This window comes from Dermacentor variabilis, chromosome 3, assembly GCF_050947875.1.
Source record: "Dermacentor variabilis isolate Ectoservices chromosome 3, ASM5094787v1, whole genome shotgun sequence".
NCBI lineage: Eukaryota > Metazoa > Arthropoda > Arachnida > Ixodida > Ixodidae > Dermacentor > Dermacentor variabilis.
The window spans coordinates 41,620,583-41,642,009 of NC_134570.1; the positions used below are offsets into that span (position 1 = coordinate 41,620,583).

Here is a 21,427-nt window from a genome sequence, read left to right on the forward strand (position 1 = left end):
CCTTTGTCACGGTTCCAAAAAAAAAAAAAAAACTTGCGCGAGAAAAACGATAGAGCAAGGTAGCCCGTGGTCCTGTACCTTGGCTGGTTTCTTTCCTCACCGCATATTTCCGAAAAGCTTCCCGTTACCCGTGTTATTCGAGCGATCGTACGCTTCCAATGTTTACCTGTCTCTGCTTCGGTAAGAAAACCAGACTTCTGCTTAATGGAATCTGCGCTATCGCATAAAACGATTGCAAAAAAAAAAAAAAAAAAAAACCGTTGATGTTACCCTAGCTCACATTTCCTCTTTGTTGCTTATCCTGCGAAGCGCAAATTCTGGACAGCTTTGTTTTTGTTACCCTACGTCTGCGGCGCCCTTCCATATACAGCTTTAGTGCGAAGTTTGCAGTCTGACTGGAGAAAACATCAGTTTCTTTCATATTGTACTAAAAGGAAAACTCCCGAGCCGTCAGGAAGAAGGGCGCAATTGTTTCTTTACGATCCTGTGTTTACTGCTATGGCCAACCCCAACCTGAGGTACCTACAGACCCTGCGGATAGAGCGAGACAAGTCTGAGGCGAAATGGAAAACAGATTTCTCTATGGTGTCTGGAGTCTCTTTTTCAGTTTAATAATAAACTTAGGCAGGATATATATATATATATATATATATATATATATATATATATATATATATATATATATATATATATATATATATATATATATATATATATATATATAACACGCAAGTTCCCGCACACAGACACGTGCACATATACAGAGAGAGAGAGAGAGAGAGAAATGGGATCTAGTCGGAACCTCGAAGGTACATTTGGGGTACGACAAATACGGAACCCGGGACTATATGGCAGCATATGCGTTTCACAGCACGACATGCGTGCCTTGCGGCGACGATTTCCCTAATGCGTCAAGAGGCACAGGAACGTGCTGAAAAAAAAAAAACGAGTAAAAAATTACTTTCACGTTTTCTATCTAGCAGGAATGTGATAATATCCAAAATTGTCAAATGTATTTTTTGCCAATATCTAAGGGGTAATAACGCTTATTGTAGTTACAAGGTAGAGAGAATTATGGTAACGACGACAGTTCCGAACGATCCCGCCGCAAAAGAGCATACGGTTGCTGCGCAGGGGCACCAATTATTATAAATCCGTATTATTGGTAACAATATCACTATTATGGCATGTATAGCTACGACACTTGGTCAAACGACTTAGTGATTATGGCGCAATCATGTGTCTTTTTATTATCAATAAATTCATGTAAGAAGATGTGGAATGTCTCAGATGTTGATAAACGCTTAGGGCACATTAAAAGGTATATTGCTGAGACATTATGGTACATGATGCAATTGGAATTGCATCATGTACCCTAAAGCACACGCTGTCATATTAGAGTGCCTGGCGTTCATTATGAATGGCAATCTTCTCGATATAGCCACTGCGCGTACTTACAACGTTTTACGTGGATTACCGCATAAAGTTTTCTTAATAAGAACCATTAGAAAAGTCCTGGGGGTCAATTTGTAAACACTTTCTTCGTAAGTTGCCATTGGCCGTCCCAGCATGTTTATCATTGTAATTGGCTGTCATCTGCTCTTACGAGCAGTTCTAGCCTAATAACATTTGCGCGCAAACGGGTCAGTTAAGCGACTGCTGTCCGATGTTGGTAACCGCAAGTTTTCGCTAACACCCTAATTAAAGATGAAGTATGAATTTATCGTACGTGAGAGGTGTTTTTTAGAAAAAGTGACCTGGTTGTTTCCCCTGCGAAATCTCCTTGTAAAACAAATTGTCATACCATTTCCGTGAAATGTTACGCTCTCGTTGAAGTGGCCAATCATGCGGGCATGTGACGTGTTTGCCGCGAACATTCACAATTCAGTACGTATACCGTAGACGACGCGTTCGGATTTCTCTTGTAAAAAAAAAAAAAAAAAAGAACGAGAGTACTTGACTGTGACAGGCCCGCTACCATTATTTGCATACTCAAGGTTTAAGGACTGAACGGAACATACGAGGAAGGCCACGACACAAGTTTTGGTTACTTGCTGTGTTTCCACTTTAAATTATGAATATATTTGAAAGCTGGCTAAGTTGTCCAGGTTCCTTCTTTTTGCAAGCATATTTCTCTGTTTCTTTCTGTATTCCTCCCTTTCTCCCCCATCGGCTTTACGGTTATATTTACGATCACACAGAGGGTGCTTTTCTTGTGGACCTATATAGCTTCTGAGTGGTCATTTCTCTAACGTCGATGTCATTCACTGTATGTACACATGCAATGGCCTTCAACGTTTATACTTGCAAAAAGGTTGACAACTGATGTTGGTACGTGTTCTACGAGAATACTTGGGGACTGCGTGGAAAGATGGAACAAAGTTAGGCAACACGATTGTAGATCATACTCCTGTTTATCGCATTTACCTATTGTGTAAACCTACACGGGCGTGCGCGTTTACCGTAATCACTAGAAATAATTTTCCCCAGAAGATTAGATATTGAAAAAAAAAAACGCTACCGTTAAACACTGTTTCAAACACCTTCTTTGTGCCTTCCTTGCTCACGAAGTAAAAAGAAGAAAGTAGTCGATCGTGGTGTTTGGCAATTCGACGTCCCGAAATTAGCTTCAGCACGTTTATTTTTATCTGCCCCAGGAAATAAAGTAAGCTCAGCCGAAAGTGGGAGTGGTTGCCTTGGAAAATCCATTAGGGCTGAAAGCCACTTGGCAGCGTGCATATATATATATATATATATATATATATATATATATATATATATATATATATATATATATATATATGTGTTATAGAAACCTTATTTCACAGAAAGAGATATTAAGGAGGGTTAGTCGGAGCCCCCCAGCCCAGGGCCTCACTGGCCTCTGCCGCCTGCCTGACCTGTCTAATTAAAGACTTTTGTCCTGCCAAGTCGGAACGGGCGAGCTGTGTCCCCCACTGCTCCATTGTGTTATTGCTATGTAGCCTATGAGGGCGCTTAGTGTACTCACAGGTTACATGTATTAGGGTGGGTATGCCATCGCACGCAGGGTAGTTGGCCCTATTGCCAGTGGGATACATGGACAAAGAGAGAAAGGAAAGCAATCTAACGGCTGCGAGAGACACGTTGTCGTGATTTTCGCCCCTCAAAGGCTTTTTCCCGATAGGTGACGCCCGAGAAACATCCCGGAAGATGATCTCGTACTCCTGCGAAATTCATCATATACGAGTTCAGAGTTCAGAGTATTTCAGAGTTCTTTGACTGGTCTTTAGAGAGCAGCGAGTTGCAGCCTAGGACCTAAGATTTGGTGAATGAACGGCGGGAAATTTATGTGTTATCGCTGTTTTGGTTACGTTTCAGTCCGGGCTTCCGTTTGCGTTACCGTCTCTTAGGTTAAGGCTGCATCTTTGGGGTCAGATTAATGGTTTTAATCCTAGGTGACGGTATACATCGACGATTGCGGTACTAGCACGACAACTGTCGGAAAAGAAGCACTCAGAGTGGTCAACCTATCTGGACTGATCAACCTGAAAACTAAGCGCGATTATTTATATTCGACAAGCCTCACATGTCTATGCTGAAGCATCTTCAGGAGCCGAGGCAGATTGCTTTCGTTTACCTCCTCGAATTCATTGTGTTTGTGGCAGTACGTGCGAATAAACAAAGAACACACTCCATTGCTTAATATTCAATGCCGGGAATGTGGTGAGAATTATCAGTGTGCTTAGGAGACTTCTGGTTTTACTTCCTAAGGCCAAAGTAATGGAATTTGGAAGCTTTTTCGTTGGTTTACAGGGCCGTATCCAGATTTTGTTGACGGGTGGCCTCGTTTCGAACATCGATCTGTAAAAGCTCAGAATTACCCAACTGTTTCTGTACACCAGAGCAACATTAACGAGGTCACGCAACATAGGGGACGTCCTTTCCATGCTCTCGTGCAGACATCTAGCGCTCACCAGACGGAGGCGTGTTGCTAGCGAGTCCCAGGACCATCCTGGTACGAAAACTTCAATTATTATACGACCCTTATCCATGTTGGCAAGGTTTAAAAAATAACTCGAATGGGTCAAAATGAACTGGGCTGTAGTTTTAAAATCATCCATAATGTCCAGTCAACACAGCTTCTATCGTCACCAAGCAGAATTAATGAAGTTGTGTAGCACACTGAAAGTCTGGTAATTCCTTCTGATGTTATCGTATAAGCTGTAAACGTTTTATCAAATGACGGTGCGATGGCACCCCAAGATCGGAAGTTGCGAGAATAAAAACACTATAATTAAAGAACGCATGTTCACGGTCAGAAGTTAGAGATCGAAAAGGCCTTGGTGAACTCACAACAGCTTGATGAATGAATTCTCTGTAGGCGTTATGTGACTGATTTGTTCGTTGTCTCATCTTTTTATCGAAAAGAACCTAAAAGAAAGAGATTTGGCAAGTTTGCAAGGACAGTGCTGTCACTTTGTTTTTTGCACGTTGCAATCGGGAAAAATATTGTACAAAATCGGTATTAACGCTATAAGTTGCATGGAGCAAGGCGCATAGGGCGCTAAGATGAACTATATCAGATGTCCTAATATGGCCTGAAATGTGCATATGCAGAGTGCTCCTTCATTTTTTTTTCTGATTTTTCGTTGCGGTGCCCATCACCCTTTATAAAATAACACTGTCAAGCGCGCACAAATAAGGACAGAGGGAGGCGTAAACAATACGAGCGCTACGCCTCCCTCTGTCCTTGTTTGTGCGCGCTTGAGCTTGTTCTGCTACGCAAAAGCAACTCGCACAAAAGTCGGTGCTCATGACCCTTTATAACTTCACTTTCGCTTAACACTTCCACACTTCCTTTTTTTTTTCGTTGCAGTCCCACTCCCGTCACCAGCATCCTCATCACGAACGAAGAGGGCTATATTGTCCAGGAGCACGAAGTGGCCAACAAGAACACGCTGTCTGCCGACAACAGCACTCAGGTATGTGTCTTTGTACTTCCGCCTCTCTTATGCTTACCCTCTCCCGCCTTCTCATCATACTACGTCTTTCTCTACAAGCATGGTTTTATCCCGTTTTCTGAGAGCGTAACTCGGCGCCCGTTCCTGCGTTGAGCGTCGGAGTCGGCGTAATCGAGCGAATGAGCACAGCGAAGGATGAAAGAGCGAGAGCGGAACGCAGTGGGGGGGGGGGAGGAGGGTGAAAGGCGGTGATGGCGACGAGAGCGCGAGGAGGCAAGCTGAGTGGGAGGATATGGTGAAAGCGCGAGAAAGAGACAGTAGTGCCGCGCAAGACGGGCGCTGCGGCGGAGATTACTACGAGATGGCGCCAGAGTAGCGAGCCGTCGTCTGTTCGCCGATGGCATGCGACAAGCGCGTCCACAGATTTCATATATGCAAACAAAACACTGCATGTGTCGGCTGCTGTGAAACGCGCCCGCGCGTCACCCACGCGCTGCCTCTCGCGATCTCCCGATTAGGGAGGCAGTAGCGCCACACTCCGTTCTGTTTGCAACGTGCAGCACGAAAGAGATGGTCCGCGCCAGAGAACATATCGCGAAATGAAAGCACGTCGACAGCTGCGCTGAAATTTTGCGTTAGTGAGTATCGTAATCTTCGGGTAATTTTTTATGGTTCATGTTCCAGCGTGGTGTTATTTTCCCTCTAGCTGTCTTCCCGCTCCGGCACTCTCTTTTTTTAGCTCTCTCGTTTTTCTTCTTTTTCTTTTCCTTACGTCTCCTCTTCCGCCACCTCCCCGTTTACTTTCGATCTACCTATCTCACTCTTAGCTTCCTTCTTCTGTTTTTCTCCTCCGCCTCCTCTTCCCTATACTACTACTACTACTACTACTACTACTACTACTACTACTACTACTACTACTACTACTACTACTACTACTACTACCACTACTGCTGCTGCTGCTGCTGCTATTTCCAGTTCTCCTTCTACAGCTCTACCTGCTATATATTCATTCTCAACTTATTTCTATACTTTCTATTCTACCACTGTCCTCTTTCCACAGTTTCTCCGTCTACTTCCGTTAGGCGCACACAGGTCTGTGCTCCCTGTACTGCCTGCTCTGCCACTCTTTCCTTTACGCTTCCTCCTCCAATCTTCTTCTTGCTCTTCCCGTTATCGACCATTGTTTCGAAGACGCGCTCGCTGCGATGTTCCTAGGCCTGTCGGGCCTGTCTAAAAGAAGGGCGGTGAGTGTTTTGGAGAAGGAGAAAGGGGGGGGGGAGAGTCGGAGGAGAAGCGGGAATTTCGGCGAATGCCTCGCTTTGTGTTTGCCTGTTTGCAGCTTCCAGTCTATCGGGCGAGCGATATTGAACTTCTCTCCATCGCGTCTGCAAGCCGGCCCTTGTTTTTCTTCTACTTGCTGTGATAGGGGAAGGCGAACAACAGTGAGACACGTTATCGACGTGAGAGTAGTTCGGCAGGCGTGCACCGGAAAATTTTATAAGGGAAGACGCGCAGGTACTTCCTTAAATGCTGAATGCTTTTGTTGCTAAGTTAATGGAGCAGAAGCAGGAAAGGAATGAAGGAAAGTTAGGGCGGTAAACCAGACGCGCGTCCGGTTTGCTACCCTACGCGGGCGGAAGGGGGTTGAGGGATCACAAGAAAGATAGGAGAGGGGGAAAAGAAGGTATTATCAGCGCTAAGACGTGCTGTTCATCAAATCACGCCTAGGATCAGTAACTAATACCAGTCGATTTCACGAATGGTAGCAATGCTCGCGTCGCTTTGTGAGCCTGCGACGCGTGGTCCCATGCTTGAAGAATCTTTGTCTATGGAAATTGTCTGCTATCTACTCGTCTTAGCACACTCCGAAGAACGTCGCGTTCGATGTCACTGCGATCACAAAAGCGCAACAGGGGACTGATAGACTCTTCACAGTTGCATGAGTCGCAGATAGGTGTGTCTGACATTACAATAAGGAAGGAGTAGGCTTTGGTAAATGCCACCCCTAATCAGAGGCGGCAGAGTAAAGTTGTATCATGGCGGGAGAAGTGCGATAAAGTATGCAGCTTCAATGTAAAGTGAAGTCGGTAGAGATGAAAGTTGGAGACGTAAAGTAATACAACGTTAACACGCGAGCGTGTATTATACTTACGCGCTTCTGATTATGACGCAAACATATACAGCGATTGCGCTTTTAATTTGTGCTCCGACAATGTAGCTTAAGCGGGATCTCGTCACGGTGCCAGGTGCGCACATCGGGAGAGCAGTGACAAACAGGGGCGTGTATTTTTTATTTGAAACCGTTTTGGTGGTCTGGCGCAGCCGAGGACGACACGTATACTGCGATTCCTTTTGATGTGAACGGACAAGCGCTGCATACGAACTTGTACTAAACAATAGTTAATACTTGTCCCAGGCCGTGTCGCGGTTTTCATTGTTTTCGTTTCTTTTTTTTAAAGAAATCATCATGCCTGTTGTACCGAGACCTGCTGTACCCACAGCTGTACTTGTTATGCACTTGTTTTTGTATGTGTTCTCATGCTCTGTCCTTCGCCGTTCTTTGCTCGCGTGTATAACACTGTCTTCATGCTCTTCGGCTGTTAATCTTAGTACGTGCATTTTGGGCTTTTACTTACTTTTTTCTTTCTATTTGCACGGCACCGAAGAGTACCCGGCATAGCATAAAGCGGCCAAGTCATCTTTGAAATTCGTACCTGTAAATAAAAAAGCACAAATATAATATTGCAAAAGAATCCTTCATTATTGCCACCAAAAACTCTACGATGGGAACCTTTAGTTTAGCAGCACTCATAAAGGGCGACAGGACGAAATAAGCTAACCTGTCGTAACCTGTTACAAATATTCGTCTCCGTGCAGGTTTGCGCCGTGTGGAACAAGATACCGAAGGTGTACCGGCGGCTTCTCCAAAAGGAAAAGCTCCACATGGCACTGGTCACCAATGGTCATCCAAACGGACTGGTGGCAGGCCGGATTGTCCAGTCCACTAGGCTCGAACCAGGTAGGCGCGCTCGCATGTCCTCACATTCGCTGCTGACTGAGTGCAAAGAAAAAGAAAGTACCTGCCTAAAGCTGTTGCCATGCCGCCGACGACCCTGCACTTCCGCATGGTCGATAAGAAAACTCCTTCATAAAGTCCGTAATTATTCGTAACACCACCAACACTGTTCAGTTTACTCCATCTTTGTGGTGTAATGAGCGTGCCCATATCATCGGAGCAGCTCCGCCTCATTACCTGGTGGTTTCTCGTGCGTAACACAGGGCATGTTCAGGGAAATTCATGACCTGATGGCACGACAACGCGGTACCAGTGCCAACGGCTTTCTCCTTTGTCTTTTCAATGCTGCTGCCACGCGGGCACTTTCGCGCGCGAGCCCAACTCGATCGAAATCAAAGCGAATGCTGGCCGAGCGGATTCACGCGCATATTTTCCAGCATTATCGACTTGGCTCCTTGTAGAGCGTCGAGCAAAAACGCAAAGCACTGTCGAATAGTGATGAGGCCACGGAGCGTCTGTCACCCTTCAGGTGTCCGGAAAGGAAAATCGAGCTATTTTCCCATGCATGTGGGCTTGTGGTGGACCCTTGTCTTTTCTTTACGTAAACCACAAACACTGTCTCATCACTACTGTTCGATCGTGCATTCCGTCTTTGTTCGCTGTCTATACAACGCGCAAACATAAGTGAGCACTGTGCGGAAGGACCTGGTCAGGAGCAGCCACCCACGTCAACTGATAACAGAACGAGAAGGTCGGGCCTCAGCGCCCATGGACCAAGTAGGGCCGAGCAAAAGCAAGCCCTTCAGCAAGCAAGCCCTTCATCAAGTCCTTCAGCAAGACCTTGTGACCCTTCAGCTGTACGGAATAGAAAATCCAGCTAAATTCAAGCGCTGCTGCTATCCCCTACGTACGCGGTTTGTGGCCTTCAAGATCGGGCGACGTGGGCTGCCTCGCCTGCCACCCCATCACGGGGGCTATGCATTTTTCGCCTGGCTATTTCGCGATTAGGACGTTTGAAGGCCGCATATTCCTTCCACCAATTTACTTGGTCAAGTAGTCTGCGTGGAAGACCTCCTCGAAGGACGAAGCTATCTTGATGTCGCCTGTGTAAAGAATGTGACGCAGCCTTCAGTGGTGAATCTGAAAACTTAAAAAAAAAGAAATAACAGGAAGAAAGCACGCCTCTGTTATCGCCACGAAGAAACTATGACGGACAGGAATACATGTTACGATCGTTATAAATTCCGACGACGCGCTATGCTATTAGCAGGAACGTGGTAATGAGCCCGACATCTGCGCACGCGTGCTGCATCATCTCAATCATACTTAATGGAAATGCATTGTCTTTGCCGCCCATTGTGAACAAGTGACGTGTATGGGGCCTGAAAAGATTTTTACATTTTGGCGAATGTTTATGTTATTTCACCAGATATGTCGCAACAGTGGCAGCCATGACAACAAAAGTGCTTTATTCCTCTGCCTCATTATGAAGAAGTGATCAAGCGAATGTATGGCACCTTTTTCAGGCAAATGAAGGTGATTAATCAGTAAGGAAGTCGATGCTAGGTCTCAGCGTAGAGCATACTTTTGCAGCAGTGAACAATTATTTTGTGAAATTCTTGTAATATTTCAGCTATCCGCGATGGCGTCCAGTCCACTATTTGGAAGATTGCTTCGAAATGGTGTCTCGTTACATTCCGAATCAACCGGCCTGCATCAACAGCTTTATTTTTCTCTTTTTAAAGTCCACGTTAAGTAGGTAAGAGTGTTTAAATAGAACTGCTCGCGAGCAACCACGTTGAAAGGAGGCCAGTAAAGAAGGAAGAAAAAAAAAAAGACTGACGGAGAAGAAATAGGGAGGTAGGAACAGGCAGCTGATTAATTCCAGCAGCTCAGAGCCGCCCACGTGCTTTTCGGCCATCGGCGCCGCTCGTTCGCGTAGCAGAACACCGGAGCCTGCGCGTATGCGTCGTCGGGAGTGGCTGGAAATGCGTCGCGCGATGGGCGGCACTCCGAATGACTCCATCGCGCGCATAATATATTTGTCGTGTTTTACATGCACGGGCCGTATTACGGGGATCCGGCGCATTGCGCCTTTTTTCCCCCGCTGACGCCGGCACGGCACGCGAAGCTCTCTCTCTCTCTCTCTCTCTCTCGCTCTCTCTCTCTCTCTCCGACACCCCACTTACGCTCCGGCGAACCGCTAGAGGGCGTCACGTACGGCAGCTCTCATTAAATTGGAATTCCCGTCCGTTCGCCGGGAAGCGCTCGCGCTTTTCCTCGGCGCTGCCTTTACGGACCCACCCCCACCCCCACTTTCTTATTCTCTTTCCCCATTTTTGTGTCACTCTGGTGGCCGTATACTGCCATACATAGTTTTTATTTATTATTTTTTTTGCCATTGGGGGCACGTAGCTTAGGCAGTCGCGTATTAGCGGCTGCGCAATACTGTACATTCTTTTCCCTTTCCCGTCTAGTCGGGGAAGGTAGCAGATAAGATAGAAAGAAGGCGCGCGAGAGAAATATACGTATTGAAAGAATAACATTCGCGACGCTATGGCGACACGGCTAATGTCGATGCCGGCCAGCGTGCCTTATGAATCCGTGCGGTATACATTCCCGTGGAAGCCGCCTGAAAGCACTCGTAAGCTTGCATAAGCTTCTGCTTTTTGTTCTCCCTTACTATCTCTCTATTTTCTTTTATCAATAAGCACTTCTTGTTGCCCACCACAACGAAGAACGGTGCTGTTAACTTTAGAGCTCAGTGTGCCCTCCGAGGTCAAAAATTTCTAAAGGTGGCACCGTGTTCGATGCTCGCAATGCCCTTGCAGCTTTAGGTCTTTAGCATCACGCTGTAACGGAAATGTTTTGCGGAAGGATATGGCGTATTTCTAAGTGTGCTGCTATAGCGCATAGAAAGGTTTCTTATATGTTTTTCCAGCTATGTGATTGCTCCATGATCATATGATTAAGCGAGATAGAGAGAGAGAGAAATTCAACATTTTTGTGATAAGCAACGGTTAGCCTGGGTGATTGCATGGCAAGCTACTCATGTTCGGTGAGCCGCACACAAAGAATGCGCACTCCGAGACAAACGCGAGCACACTAAATCGATTCAGAAAGTTTTGCTACAGACGTCTAGAACTTGGAAACACAAGCAGCGCTTTCGCAGTGCGCAGTGCGCAGGTGGTGCTTCCCCACGGGTCGAGAATGCACCGCAGTTCTAAGCTAGAGTTTCGCTGCAAGTTTAGTACGGCCTTCAGAAATTGTCCCTCTGATGAGTCGGCGGCAGCCACACAGAATACGCTGCGAGCTTTAAGGAAAAATACATTTGACACAGAGCACTTTTGGCGAATCTATCCAACGAATTTCACATTTAGAATGTTTCGCGTATGCAGTATTTATTTGTACGACGTGAACACAAACATACAGCCAAAGCGCAACAAGCAACCGAAGAAAACGGTGGAGGCAGAAAAGTGTGCTCCAGATTCTGGAGCATGTGTGTGTCATAAGAAAACAGTGAGGTGTGATAACGTTAAATTTCAGTGTTTTGTTTCATTAGCACCGCTACTTCCGACGCCCATCGAAACACACACACTCGCACAAGCATACACACGCACAAACAAAGCGATAATTTCCGTGCGCGCAAACCAGTTCGTTGCCATCGGAATCTTCTATGAAATGAACTTGAGTTCTTTCATTTCGAAGTTCTCGACAGCACAAACGTGTCCTTACACGGCGCTTAGACTCTTCAAGCCGCCGCTAATCTGCTGCGTGCGCCCGCGTGCGTGTGTGTACGACAGGCGATAAATAAACAAATGCGCGCGAAAATTGAAATAGCGGATTTGCATATTTTTTTTCCCGAATGTCGTGCTTCCAAGCTCGCGATATTGTTCCTTTCGTTTTTAATCTGCCAGGTTATGGATAAGCCAAAGTCGTGACTTTGAGAAAGCTTGAGAACTGCCAGGCCCTATTATTGCGGCTGAGCATGATATCCTTGCCGGCGTCTCGCAGTTAGTCCGAAAGCGTGTAGCTTATTTCGTTCCGTTGTTACTATCAAGTTACGATCTGCTTTGGACGGGCCCTGGGGCAACGACAATTCCCGAAAGTGCATTTATATAGAGGTGTGAAACTGAAACAGGGATCAAGTTGAAGACCGTGAACGATCGATTGTGAAGCACAAATCCTTTAAGTCACTGTTGCAGTATTTGCATGAAACGGGCCTGTATGCTTATATTTAATTTCGTAGTGACCTCATACCGCGTGGAAACCGAAGCGAAAAACAAATAAAGAAGAAATCGGGAGTTGCCGGAGCGCTCTTATTATTGAATCACGTTTCTCAGTTTCATTTATCTTGATAAATCAATAAGTTTATGCATTCAGTTGCTTTCTCCCCGGGATCGCTGTACCTGATGCCGCACGATAGCAGTTTTGTTTCCTTGTGAGAAGCTCAGGAAAGTGAATTTACTTGCTGGATGGCGTTTAAAATTCACATTTGCACGTCGCAAAAGAGCTTTGCTGCTTAAGCCATGAGAGCTTAAAAGTGGGAAGCGCGCCTGGCTGGCACTAAAGCGCTAATCTAGAATGTGCGACAAAGTAAATGGGAATAATCACATTGTTTCAACGGCTGTGAGGCGGACGTAACTAACGAAGGCATTGACTAGCGAGTCCACAAGTAGCACGAGTCGCATTATAATCATTTACGCCTACGGAGTACTCTTTAGGTACGGCGGCTTTGAGTACTGCATGTTAGGTACTGCAGCGAACTTGCAACGACGAGGTCCCTGCGGTGGCTAAAATACCGCACTCTTCTGAGTTGTTTCTCACGCTTCCATTTCAAGCACTTTAATTAACCGGAATGATGAACAATTACCGCGTGTAGCGCGGAGATGCAGGATCTCGGTTCTTCTGTTTTCTTTTCTTTTATATATTTGCTTTCCTGCTGAAAAAATAAGTTTTTCTCTTTAAAACGTCAGCACAATGCAGGTGCATAGCTTGCACAAGTATGTTTATTTGAGAAAGGAGCAAGTTTTCGCGATGTTTTTTTTTTCTGCTTCTTCATACCGGCCGTGAATAGCCAAGCGAGCTGTGTCCTCGTTAAATTTTCTGTTTCTTTTACCTCCCTCTACATAGAGAGTTGCTGATAGAATCGTTACATCATTACACCCCACATAGTCGCACAGGGTGTGTATCATCGGAACACCAGGACAGGCCCCTCTCATTGGTAACGAACGCGCTAATGCGGTAGCCCGAAAGCTCGCCAACCCGGCGCCATTGAAAGAGCTGTCCGATCCCGACAACGCACCGACAGAACCACTGAACTACGGTGAAACACTACAACATTACAGAGATAGCAGGAGACCACTTGCACCTATCACATAACTCCCTTAACCGAGAAGATGCCGTTGCGTGGCGACAGCTGCAAACTAATTGATTCCCTTGTCTTTTTTATCTTCACCTCTTCCATCTTACACATTAACCCTCATACTGTTCCTACCGCGGAGCAAATCCCACAGTATATCACTACACCTGGGAATGCCCACACCTTTCGGGTCACGGCCTCATTCATTCACCTTACTCCTGGGAGACTGCGCTGACCAGCTTAGACCCGCAAGAGCAGCGACGGCTGATCCTGCAGGCATGCGGTGTGGCGCGAGCCAATGGAGCCCTGCAATAAGGGCTCCACTCTACAAGGGGGTCTCCCACCTCATTAGAAATAAATCTTTAATATCTCTCTGGTTGACAGATGCCTCCAAGCGACCGTTCGTATAAAGGGGGCGGGAGAGTGAGGTGGCGTGCATGCTTATGGTGTAACGAGGAGACAACGAGCCGCTGCGAACGTCGGAATTTGTCAGCGGTAAACATTTAAAAAAAAACTACAGTTAAACACAATTGCTTACTCCACTGCAAGCTATATCTTCAGTTCTGAGTAAAGGTCTTTCCGATACCTTGAATTCTGACCAACGCCGTTTGCGTACCGAGCGGCGTCCGTGACACGGACAGGCTAGTATTTCCCCGTAATCGTAGGGGTGCCTCGTAACCGGTATACGCTGCTTATATCCGTGTTAAGCTTCGCGTAAGATCCAGGAAGAAAAATAACGAAAGAAGGTGAACTGGGCTAACCTCGGGCATAAACACAAAGTGGCCCACGTTTGTCACCAGTCCATCGCCACCTCCTATATCTTGTTTCAGTTTGAGTGAATGTCACTCTATCTGTTGCACAAACAGTTATATCAGAGGTAAATTATAGCACATTATACCAGAATACCTTATACCAGAGTACCTTATACCAGAGTTATATACAAGAGTACATTATACCAGTACATTACACCAGAGTTATACCGCTTCATTGCGCTTGACCGCCCGGCCGTAGACTTACGTCGCCACTCGTCGGACCTCGCTGCTGTAATGCGCCGTCAACAGAGTATCACTCTTAACAGCCGTAAATGGTATTGCTCATTCCTTGTCACGCCAAACAAGTGGGCAACAAGCGACGGTAAGGCTGCGAGCTGCTGCAAAAAACAACACGTCGCCAGACGCTCATCAACATCCGCCGCCGCCAACGTCCTCCGCCGTTGTTTCATGCGAGCAGCGTTTCAAATTGTGCGTCTCGGCCGCCGGGACACGTACACGAGGCGTGCATCCTCTTCACGCGCGTTAGAGCGGCCGTTCGGTTCCACTGGAGAGGCGGCAAAAAACAGTGCACTGCGTCTCGCAAATTCAGTGCAGTGAAGCGAAAGCTATATGCATCGCGTCAGCCAATTAGAAACGAGCAACAGAAGTGACCCTCCGTCCTCCGCCGCTGATCACCCTCGCCGCGCCACACCGACTTAATAGAGACTTTTAGCCTGCCCGCTATTCCGGTAAACGGGAACGGTTTGGGCGGATTGCCTGATTTGCGGGGGCGTAAACGTGAGCGGCCCGAGCGGTGCAGCCGCCTGGTAGCGTAGAGTTCAACCAGACAAACACAGAGCTAAAACTGCAGTAACCCACTATATCCTGCTTCGCTACTCGTGCAAATTTTTGGCAGCGGCGTAATTGTGAACACGATTACGCCACTGTCGAAAATTTACCCGAGCAGCTAAGCAGAATATAGTAATTGGCTCCGTGTTTGTGCAGTTGAGCTTTGGGCTACCAAGCTGGAGCCACCAATCTGGCCGCTCACGTTTACGCCCCCGCTGAACCGGCATACCGCCCGCGCTTGCCGGAATAGCGGACACGCTAAAAGTCTCTAATCGATCGTTTGAGTATGTCCGGTATTTCGGTAAACGCAAGCCGACTGGACGTTTCACTGCATACGGCCTGTATGGTGCAGCCACCTGGTGGCGCAGGGCTATATGAGACAAACACTGAGCTAATAATGCAGTAGCCCAGCGCATCCGACTTCGCTCCTGATATAAATTTTTCAGCGGAGGCGTAATCTTGTTGGCGCCGAAAATTTGCACGAGCAGCAAAGTAAAATAGACCTGGTTACTGCAATACTAGCTGTGCCTGCCTTCCTGAACTCTTCGACGCCAGGTGGCTGCACCGTGCAGGACGTTCACGTTTGCGCCTCCGCTCATCACCTAAAACATCCAGTTCGCTTGGCGTTAACGGATTCTCGGATGCGTTAAAACTCTCTAATGGCGAGTTTTCGTAGACCTCTAACGGTTTACGGATTACCGGGTTATCTGAGCGGTACACCGTGGCAGCAAACCTAGCAGCGATATCTCGCGACGCCCTGCCCAATAGCGATACGTTTGAAATATTCTTACGCTGCTTGAGTGCCCTCGCCGAAGAAAAAAAATCGCAACAGGACAGAACTTTAAAACTATTATGCCGCTGCCAACGTTTTGCGCCAGCAGTTAAGTAATAAAAGTGTCAGTTTCGCCCGAAAGGCGATGCATCACTTGCTATAGTAAATTAGTAGACAGTTATACGAAGTGAGGATAGTAGTTTTATCGGCCGTATAAACTCGGAAACATTCGCTCACTAAATGACTTAAAAAACATGGTGTCAGCGCGCACAAGCAAACATAAGCACATCACACTCGATGATCGCGGACACTCGCGGAAAGCGCGACCCGCCGTGGTTGCTCAGTGGCTATGGTGTTGGGCTGCTGAGCACGAGGTCGCGGGATCGAATCCCGGCCACGGCGGCCGCATTTCGATGGGGGCGAAATGCGAAAACACCCGTGTGCTTAGATTTAGGTGCACGTTAAAGAAACCCAGGTGGTCAAAATTTCCGGAGTCCTCCACTACGGCGTGCCTCATAATCAGAAAGTGGTTTTGGCATGTAAAACCCCAAATATTACTATTATTATTATTACTCGCGGAAAGCGCGGCAGCAGCTGCGAGTGAAGACAGCTTCATTCGTTCCGTCTATTCCTTCAACGCAAACAGCGGCGCGGGAACAACGCGCACAAAGGTATGACCCGCCTGAAGATCGCTTTCAAGATAGGGCACGTGGTCGCGCGCGCTGCCGCGCAAAGTACACATTCCTGGCGAAGTACAAGCCACCCCCCTCCCTTCCATCCCGCGCTTCCTCCGCACTTTCCTCCCTTTTGCGCGCGATACTAAGCCGCGATTGTCAATTCCCCTTGCGCCCGTTCGCGAAATACGCAATTGCTGCCGGAGCCCGACGACGCAACCCTCCCTGCCTCCTATTCCCCCACTGACTTTCGCCTGATGGGAGACGGCGCGTTTGCTCTCCGCCTTCCTCTCCTACGCGCGCCAGATTGGGCCGCGATCGCCGGCTCCCTTCGCTTCCTTTCACTCGCACATACAGCATACAGCGCGCGGTGATGGTGTTATTGCCCTTGGACTTTATACGGAACATCACGGCGACGGCAAAAACGCGCCTGGACTGTCCACATAATTGTTATCGCAGTTAAATGGTTAGTTCACAGCAGTATCAGCTGCGTGTATTCACTGGCTACTCTATTTCGCACACGCGGTAATGTGTTTAGGGGACCCGCCGTGGTTGCTCAGTGGCTATGGTGTTAGGCTGCTGAGCACGAGGTCGCGGGATCGAATCCCGGCCACGGCGGCCGCATTTCGGTGGGGCGAAAACACCCTTGTACTTAGATTTAGGTGCACGTTAAAGAACCCCAGGTAGACAAAATTTCCGGAGTCCTCCACTACGGCGTGCCTCATAATCAGAAAGCGGTCTTGGCACGTAAAACCCTATATTTTTATAAATGTGTTTAGGGACTGTCTAAAGCTTTTACAGCGAAGCTGTTAAGGGCTACTTTCCCCACTGTCGTGTCCGCGTGTCGAAAAAAAATTCCGAAAATAGTGCAATGCCGGGCCGTCGCGCAGCGGAATTGACGTGGGCGTTGAACATTCCCCATACGTCAGTCGATCTCAAATGTAGTGCAATGCCGGGCCGACCCGCGGCGGAGGTGCAATTCGCCATTAAAAAGCCACACACACATGTTCGCTGTTATCCTTCTTCACAGAGTTGAAGGGCACAGAGTTTTCTGCCTTCACTTAAGTATTAGTACAAAACACAGTGGGAGGACCCTCCTATACTTGTCTGGAACACGCAGCAGGTTCTGTTTACTGATTGGATGACACCAGCTTTGTAGACAAGCTTCATGTTTGTAAACAAAGCAAAAGAACTACGACGCGCGTGATCATATCCCCGCCACGGCGGCCGAATTTCAATGCGGGCGAAATGCAAAAACGCCCGCTTACCGTTGTTAGGACCCTTGGTTTCGTATCCCAGCGCTGTCACACAGTTGTTGCGACTTGGCGTCCGAGCGTCCATCACGGTTTCGTGGCTGAGGATGTGCCAGGTGCTGAGAGATCAAGAGGTCTGGGGCGACGTCCAAGAGACGAGAAAAAGGGATTATTTAGAAATTAACGTGATGGTGGCTTACATGTAAGAGCACGAGTAAGAGCACCAGTACGAGCATGAGCACACGTACGAGTAGGAGCAGACCCCCAAAACCATCAACATCCACTTTCTAAACACTTTCCTTTTCCCGATTCTGCCGTCGAGGAAATTCTGTTGTTCCTTTCGACTAATCACAATCGTTGAAACATTCGCAAGATTCCACCCACGATGCCGCACCCCCTCCTCCGGACTCAGCCTCCAATGTTGCACAGTCGCCCCCGCATACGAGGCAACGATGTGGTGAACTGGGAATTTGATATCGAAGTCGTTCCCGTGGAAGTCCTGGACGTTGGCCCTTTTTATCAATTAGTGGGCCATTAGATAATGGCCCGCATGTCAGGTTCAGCTTCAGGTACAGCGGTCTTGAAGGTAGTCATTGCTTCCAGCAAGGGCGGTGGCTGTTGTCGCCTCGAAGTGAGCTCTTTTGTTGGCGTGTCACAGTCTATGTCGGGTCAACTCAAGTTCAGGCGGGCGCCCTTCTGGTCCGTCCCGTCAGCTCTGGTGACGATGATTTAGTCGCCACCTCCCGGGTCCTGAGAAAATGACGATGCAGCGTGAAGGGCCTTTCATAGCTGCACACTCGCCGGTGAAGCATTAATCGTCGAGAAGGGATGCTACGCATAACAATGCTAAACACCGTGCATTTGGTTAAAGAATCCCAGACTGCAAAAAAATAATGCGGAGTCCCACTACTACGGCGTGCGTATTAATCGTATCGTGGTTTTGGTACGTAAAAGCCCGACTATTCTTTTGTTGTAAAGAAAGGCATGGTCTCGCTGGTTCAGAACACAGGAGATACATTATTTCTATTTATTGTCGAGTCGCTTCAATTCGTGACCGCAATAATCTGCGACTTTGGCAGTTTTCGTATGGGAACCCACGGAAGATATAAAAACTAAATAAAATAAAACTCGGGACCAATAGAATCACGCGAGTATTGGCAGAATCCTCAGATTCGCGGTATGCAAGGGTAGGCAGCTATCCGTGTGACGTCATGGCTTTTAGCAGCTCTGTATAAGCTTCTCTGCATTGCATGATGTCAGTAACACGGAGTACGCACATCGGTTCGTCCTGGCCTCCCGCGATGCGAGACAAACAACGGGGTCGCGCTGTGCCCACGCTAGCTGCGAAGAGATGGCGCATAATGTGGTCGCGTAGACTCTGCCAAGGGCAAGCGCACGCCAGCGCACGCAAGGGTAAACACACCGCTGGCCAACGGCATTGAGACTGGCGCCGGCGCGGCTCGAGGATAGGTGCCGGGCGTAACGGCCTATGAGAACTTACTGTATAGGCTTCGCTTCATTCACTCGAGTCGAAAAGCGTACATTTATGGACGTGCACTGGTAGTACATACGCACTCCCTGCCTTTTGGTGAAGCTGCGTAGTGTGGTCAAGGATAACAGGCCTTATCAGGGTGTTGTTATGTTTGTGCAGCAAGGTACAGAGCAAAAAGAGAGAGGGAAGGCCGAATTCGGAAGCTACTGCTGCGTTGAAGTTTAGATCAACTTATGACGCGACTACAGCGAACACCACTAAATCGTTTTCAGCAGGTTTTACTTGCTTCGTTGGAAAACGGATACCTGCTTAGTCGATTTGAAACAACGTCGAATACATTACTGCTGAATTACGATTTTGTTTATTATTTACTGAAGTATGCTACCTTACCCTTTTCTACAAACCAGGCACTGGCATCAATGGAGCTGTAATAGTTTGTTGTAAACCGGCCATTGTGGAGGATAGTGTAATAGCAAAATTGGGCAAGTTAGCCATGCCCTAAATAGTTAACCACGGCGGCTGAGGCTCGCCATATTGGAAATCGCGAGATGGGGGGCCGTGTTCGTGCGCATTGATGGTGTGCGGACCTCCCTTACGCCGCCATATGTGAAAATCCCTGGTGCGAGCTATAAACGAGCTACAAAATGACTTAAGCTAGCACAACGCACAGGTCTATCTCTTGCTTGCAGCGGGCACAGCAGGGTACACGCGGTGTGCAAACAAATTCTTGTTATTTTCTTTCTTCTCAAAGAAAGATGAGAAAAATAAGAAAAATGATAAGCAGAGAAGAACAGCTAACAGGGCTCACACTCGCATGTTTCAGCGTTCCTCGATCGTTCCGTCTCGTGCGATTATATGCAGGCTCTAAGAATTCTGGCGGCGCTCTGGTCGTCTGCTGAACGCGCTTCCTTCTCCGTGACAGTGATGCGGGTCTATAAGTAGGAGACGAAAGTGCTGTCTCGTGGATAACGGTTCTCGCCGACACAATCTTCCGCTTTGATCAGGTAGTCGTCGTGTTGCAGGTTAATGCGTGTCGCGTCCCCCTCGGCAGCAGACAATAGGCGAGTGCTGTGTCGAGCCTCTTTCCTATGCTTGGATCAAAAAAGAAACATTCGTGGTTGTTGATACAGTGACACAAGTAGCACATCTCCTACCACACCGGGAGAGAGGAAACAAGAAGGACGGGTAACGCATAAAAAAAAAAAGGTTGCCTGCTTAATCTGATTCTGCACGGTAGTCTGGCACTCGGTGTGGAAATGGAAGGTATCGGTCGTGTTTATCGTTGCATTCTGATCTGCTTAGCTGTTCGTTTTGCTTCGCGCTGCATTCGCGCCTTAAAATAGGTGATGACAGTTAACCTGATCGAGTAGTAACTATAAGATAACAGGTCGCAACGCAGCTTTCAAGCCTATTTTTAAGATGTGTGGCTCATGACGACAGGAATAGAGCGGGAAGGTATTTCGATTGGAACTATGCTTTGTGCACAAAAGAATTGGGATAAATGTTTCTGTGACAGGCCGGTTCATTCACTTCGTGATTATGTTTGCTTCGAGTAATGATCGTTAGCGTCCCCGATAAAGAAGTTCCGTCGCTAGAGTAAGGTATTTACTCAGGATCTATTCTACGAGAGGGGCCTAGACGAAATCTGTTGAGAAGCTTAATTCCGATGTATAGTTAGAAGCGGGAACAATGTTGACCCTATATGAGGTCAATGTCATCTCGATGTAGAAGTAAGTATTCAGCAGTAATAAATGAGCCGATCTTGAGGAGAGCATGTCGATCCATCGAACAAAAAAATGAAGGTATATCACGGTATATCTTGCGGAGTTGCATGTTGTTAAGAAATTAAGGTATACGATATCACGTTAATGAAAACTTACTAACGACATAAAACGTTATGAAGCCAGCCATGAGAAAACATGCCTTCGTTTTTTTTCATTTATTTTGCCACGTTATCTGTGCAGCCTTCTTGAGCGGCTAAAAACAGTACCGCGGTGCCTATATGTGTCTGGCTGAAAGCGAAACAGCGCAAGCAAGGATGCTATGGTGGGAGCGGAGGCACCATGCACCCTCTCGTGCAACAAAGCATGACAGCTGATCGAGTGGGCGTGACGAAAACACCTCGAAGCAGGGTCGTAGAAACTGGCGGCGGGCAAGAGAAAGAGAGGAAGGCAAATTTAAAGGAAGGAAAGAGAAGAAGACAAGGAAATAAGAGGCAATTGGCGCAGCAGCAGGCGATCAAGGCCCTGTAGAGCTTCCGACGTTCATGCGACGCACAAACCTATATTAGTAGAGATTTCCCGGGTCTCATCGC

At 47.4% G+C, this 21,427-nt stretch overlaps 1 protein-coding gene across 3 annotated transcripts in view; it reads left to right on the forward strand.

Annotated features, from left to right (window-relative positions):
- The window catches only part of LOC142575454 (dorsal-ventral patterning protein Sog-like), a 352,058-nt gene that overhangs the window by 272,050 nt on the left and 58,581 nt on the right, over positions 1-21,427 (forward strand). For all 3 annotated transcript variants that reach the window (XM_075684835.1, XM_075684837.1, XM_075684836.1), the window contains exons 6-7: positions 4,859-4,964; positions 7,821-7,962. In XM_075684835.1, coding sequence (XP_075540950.1) covers positions 4,859-4,964; positions 7,821-7,962 — 248 coding nt within the window. The remainder of the gene's footprint in view (positions 1-4,858; positions 4,965-7,820; positions 7,963-21,427) is intronic.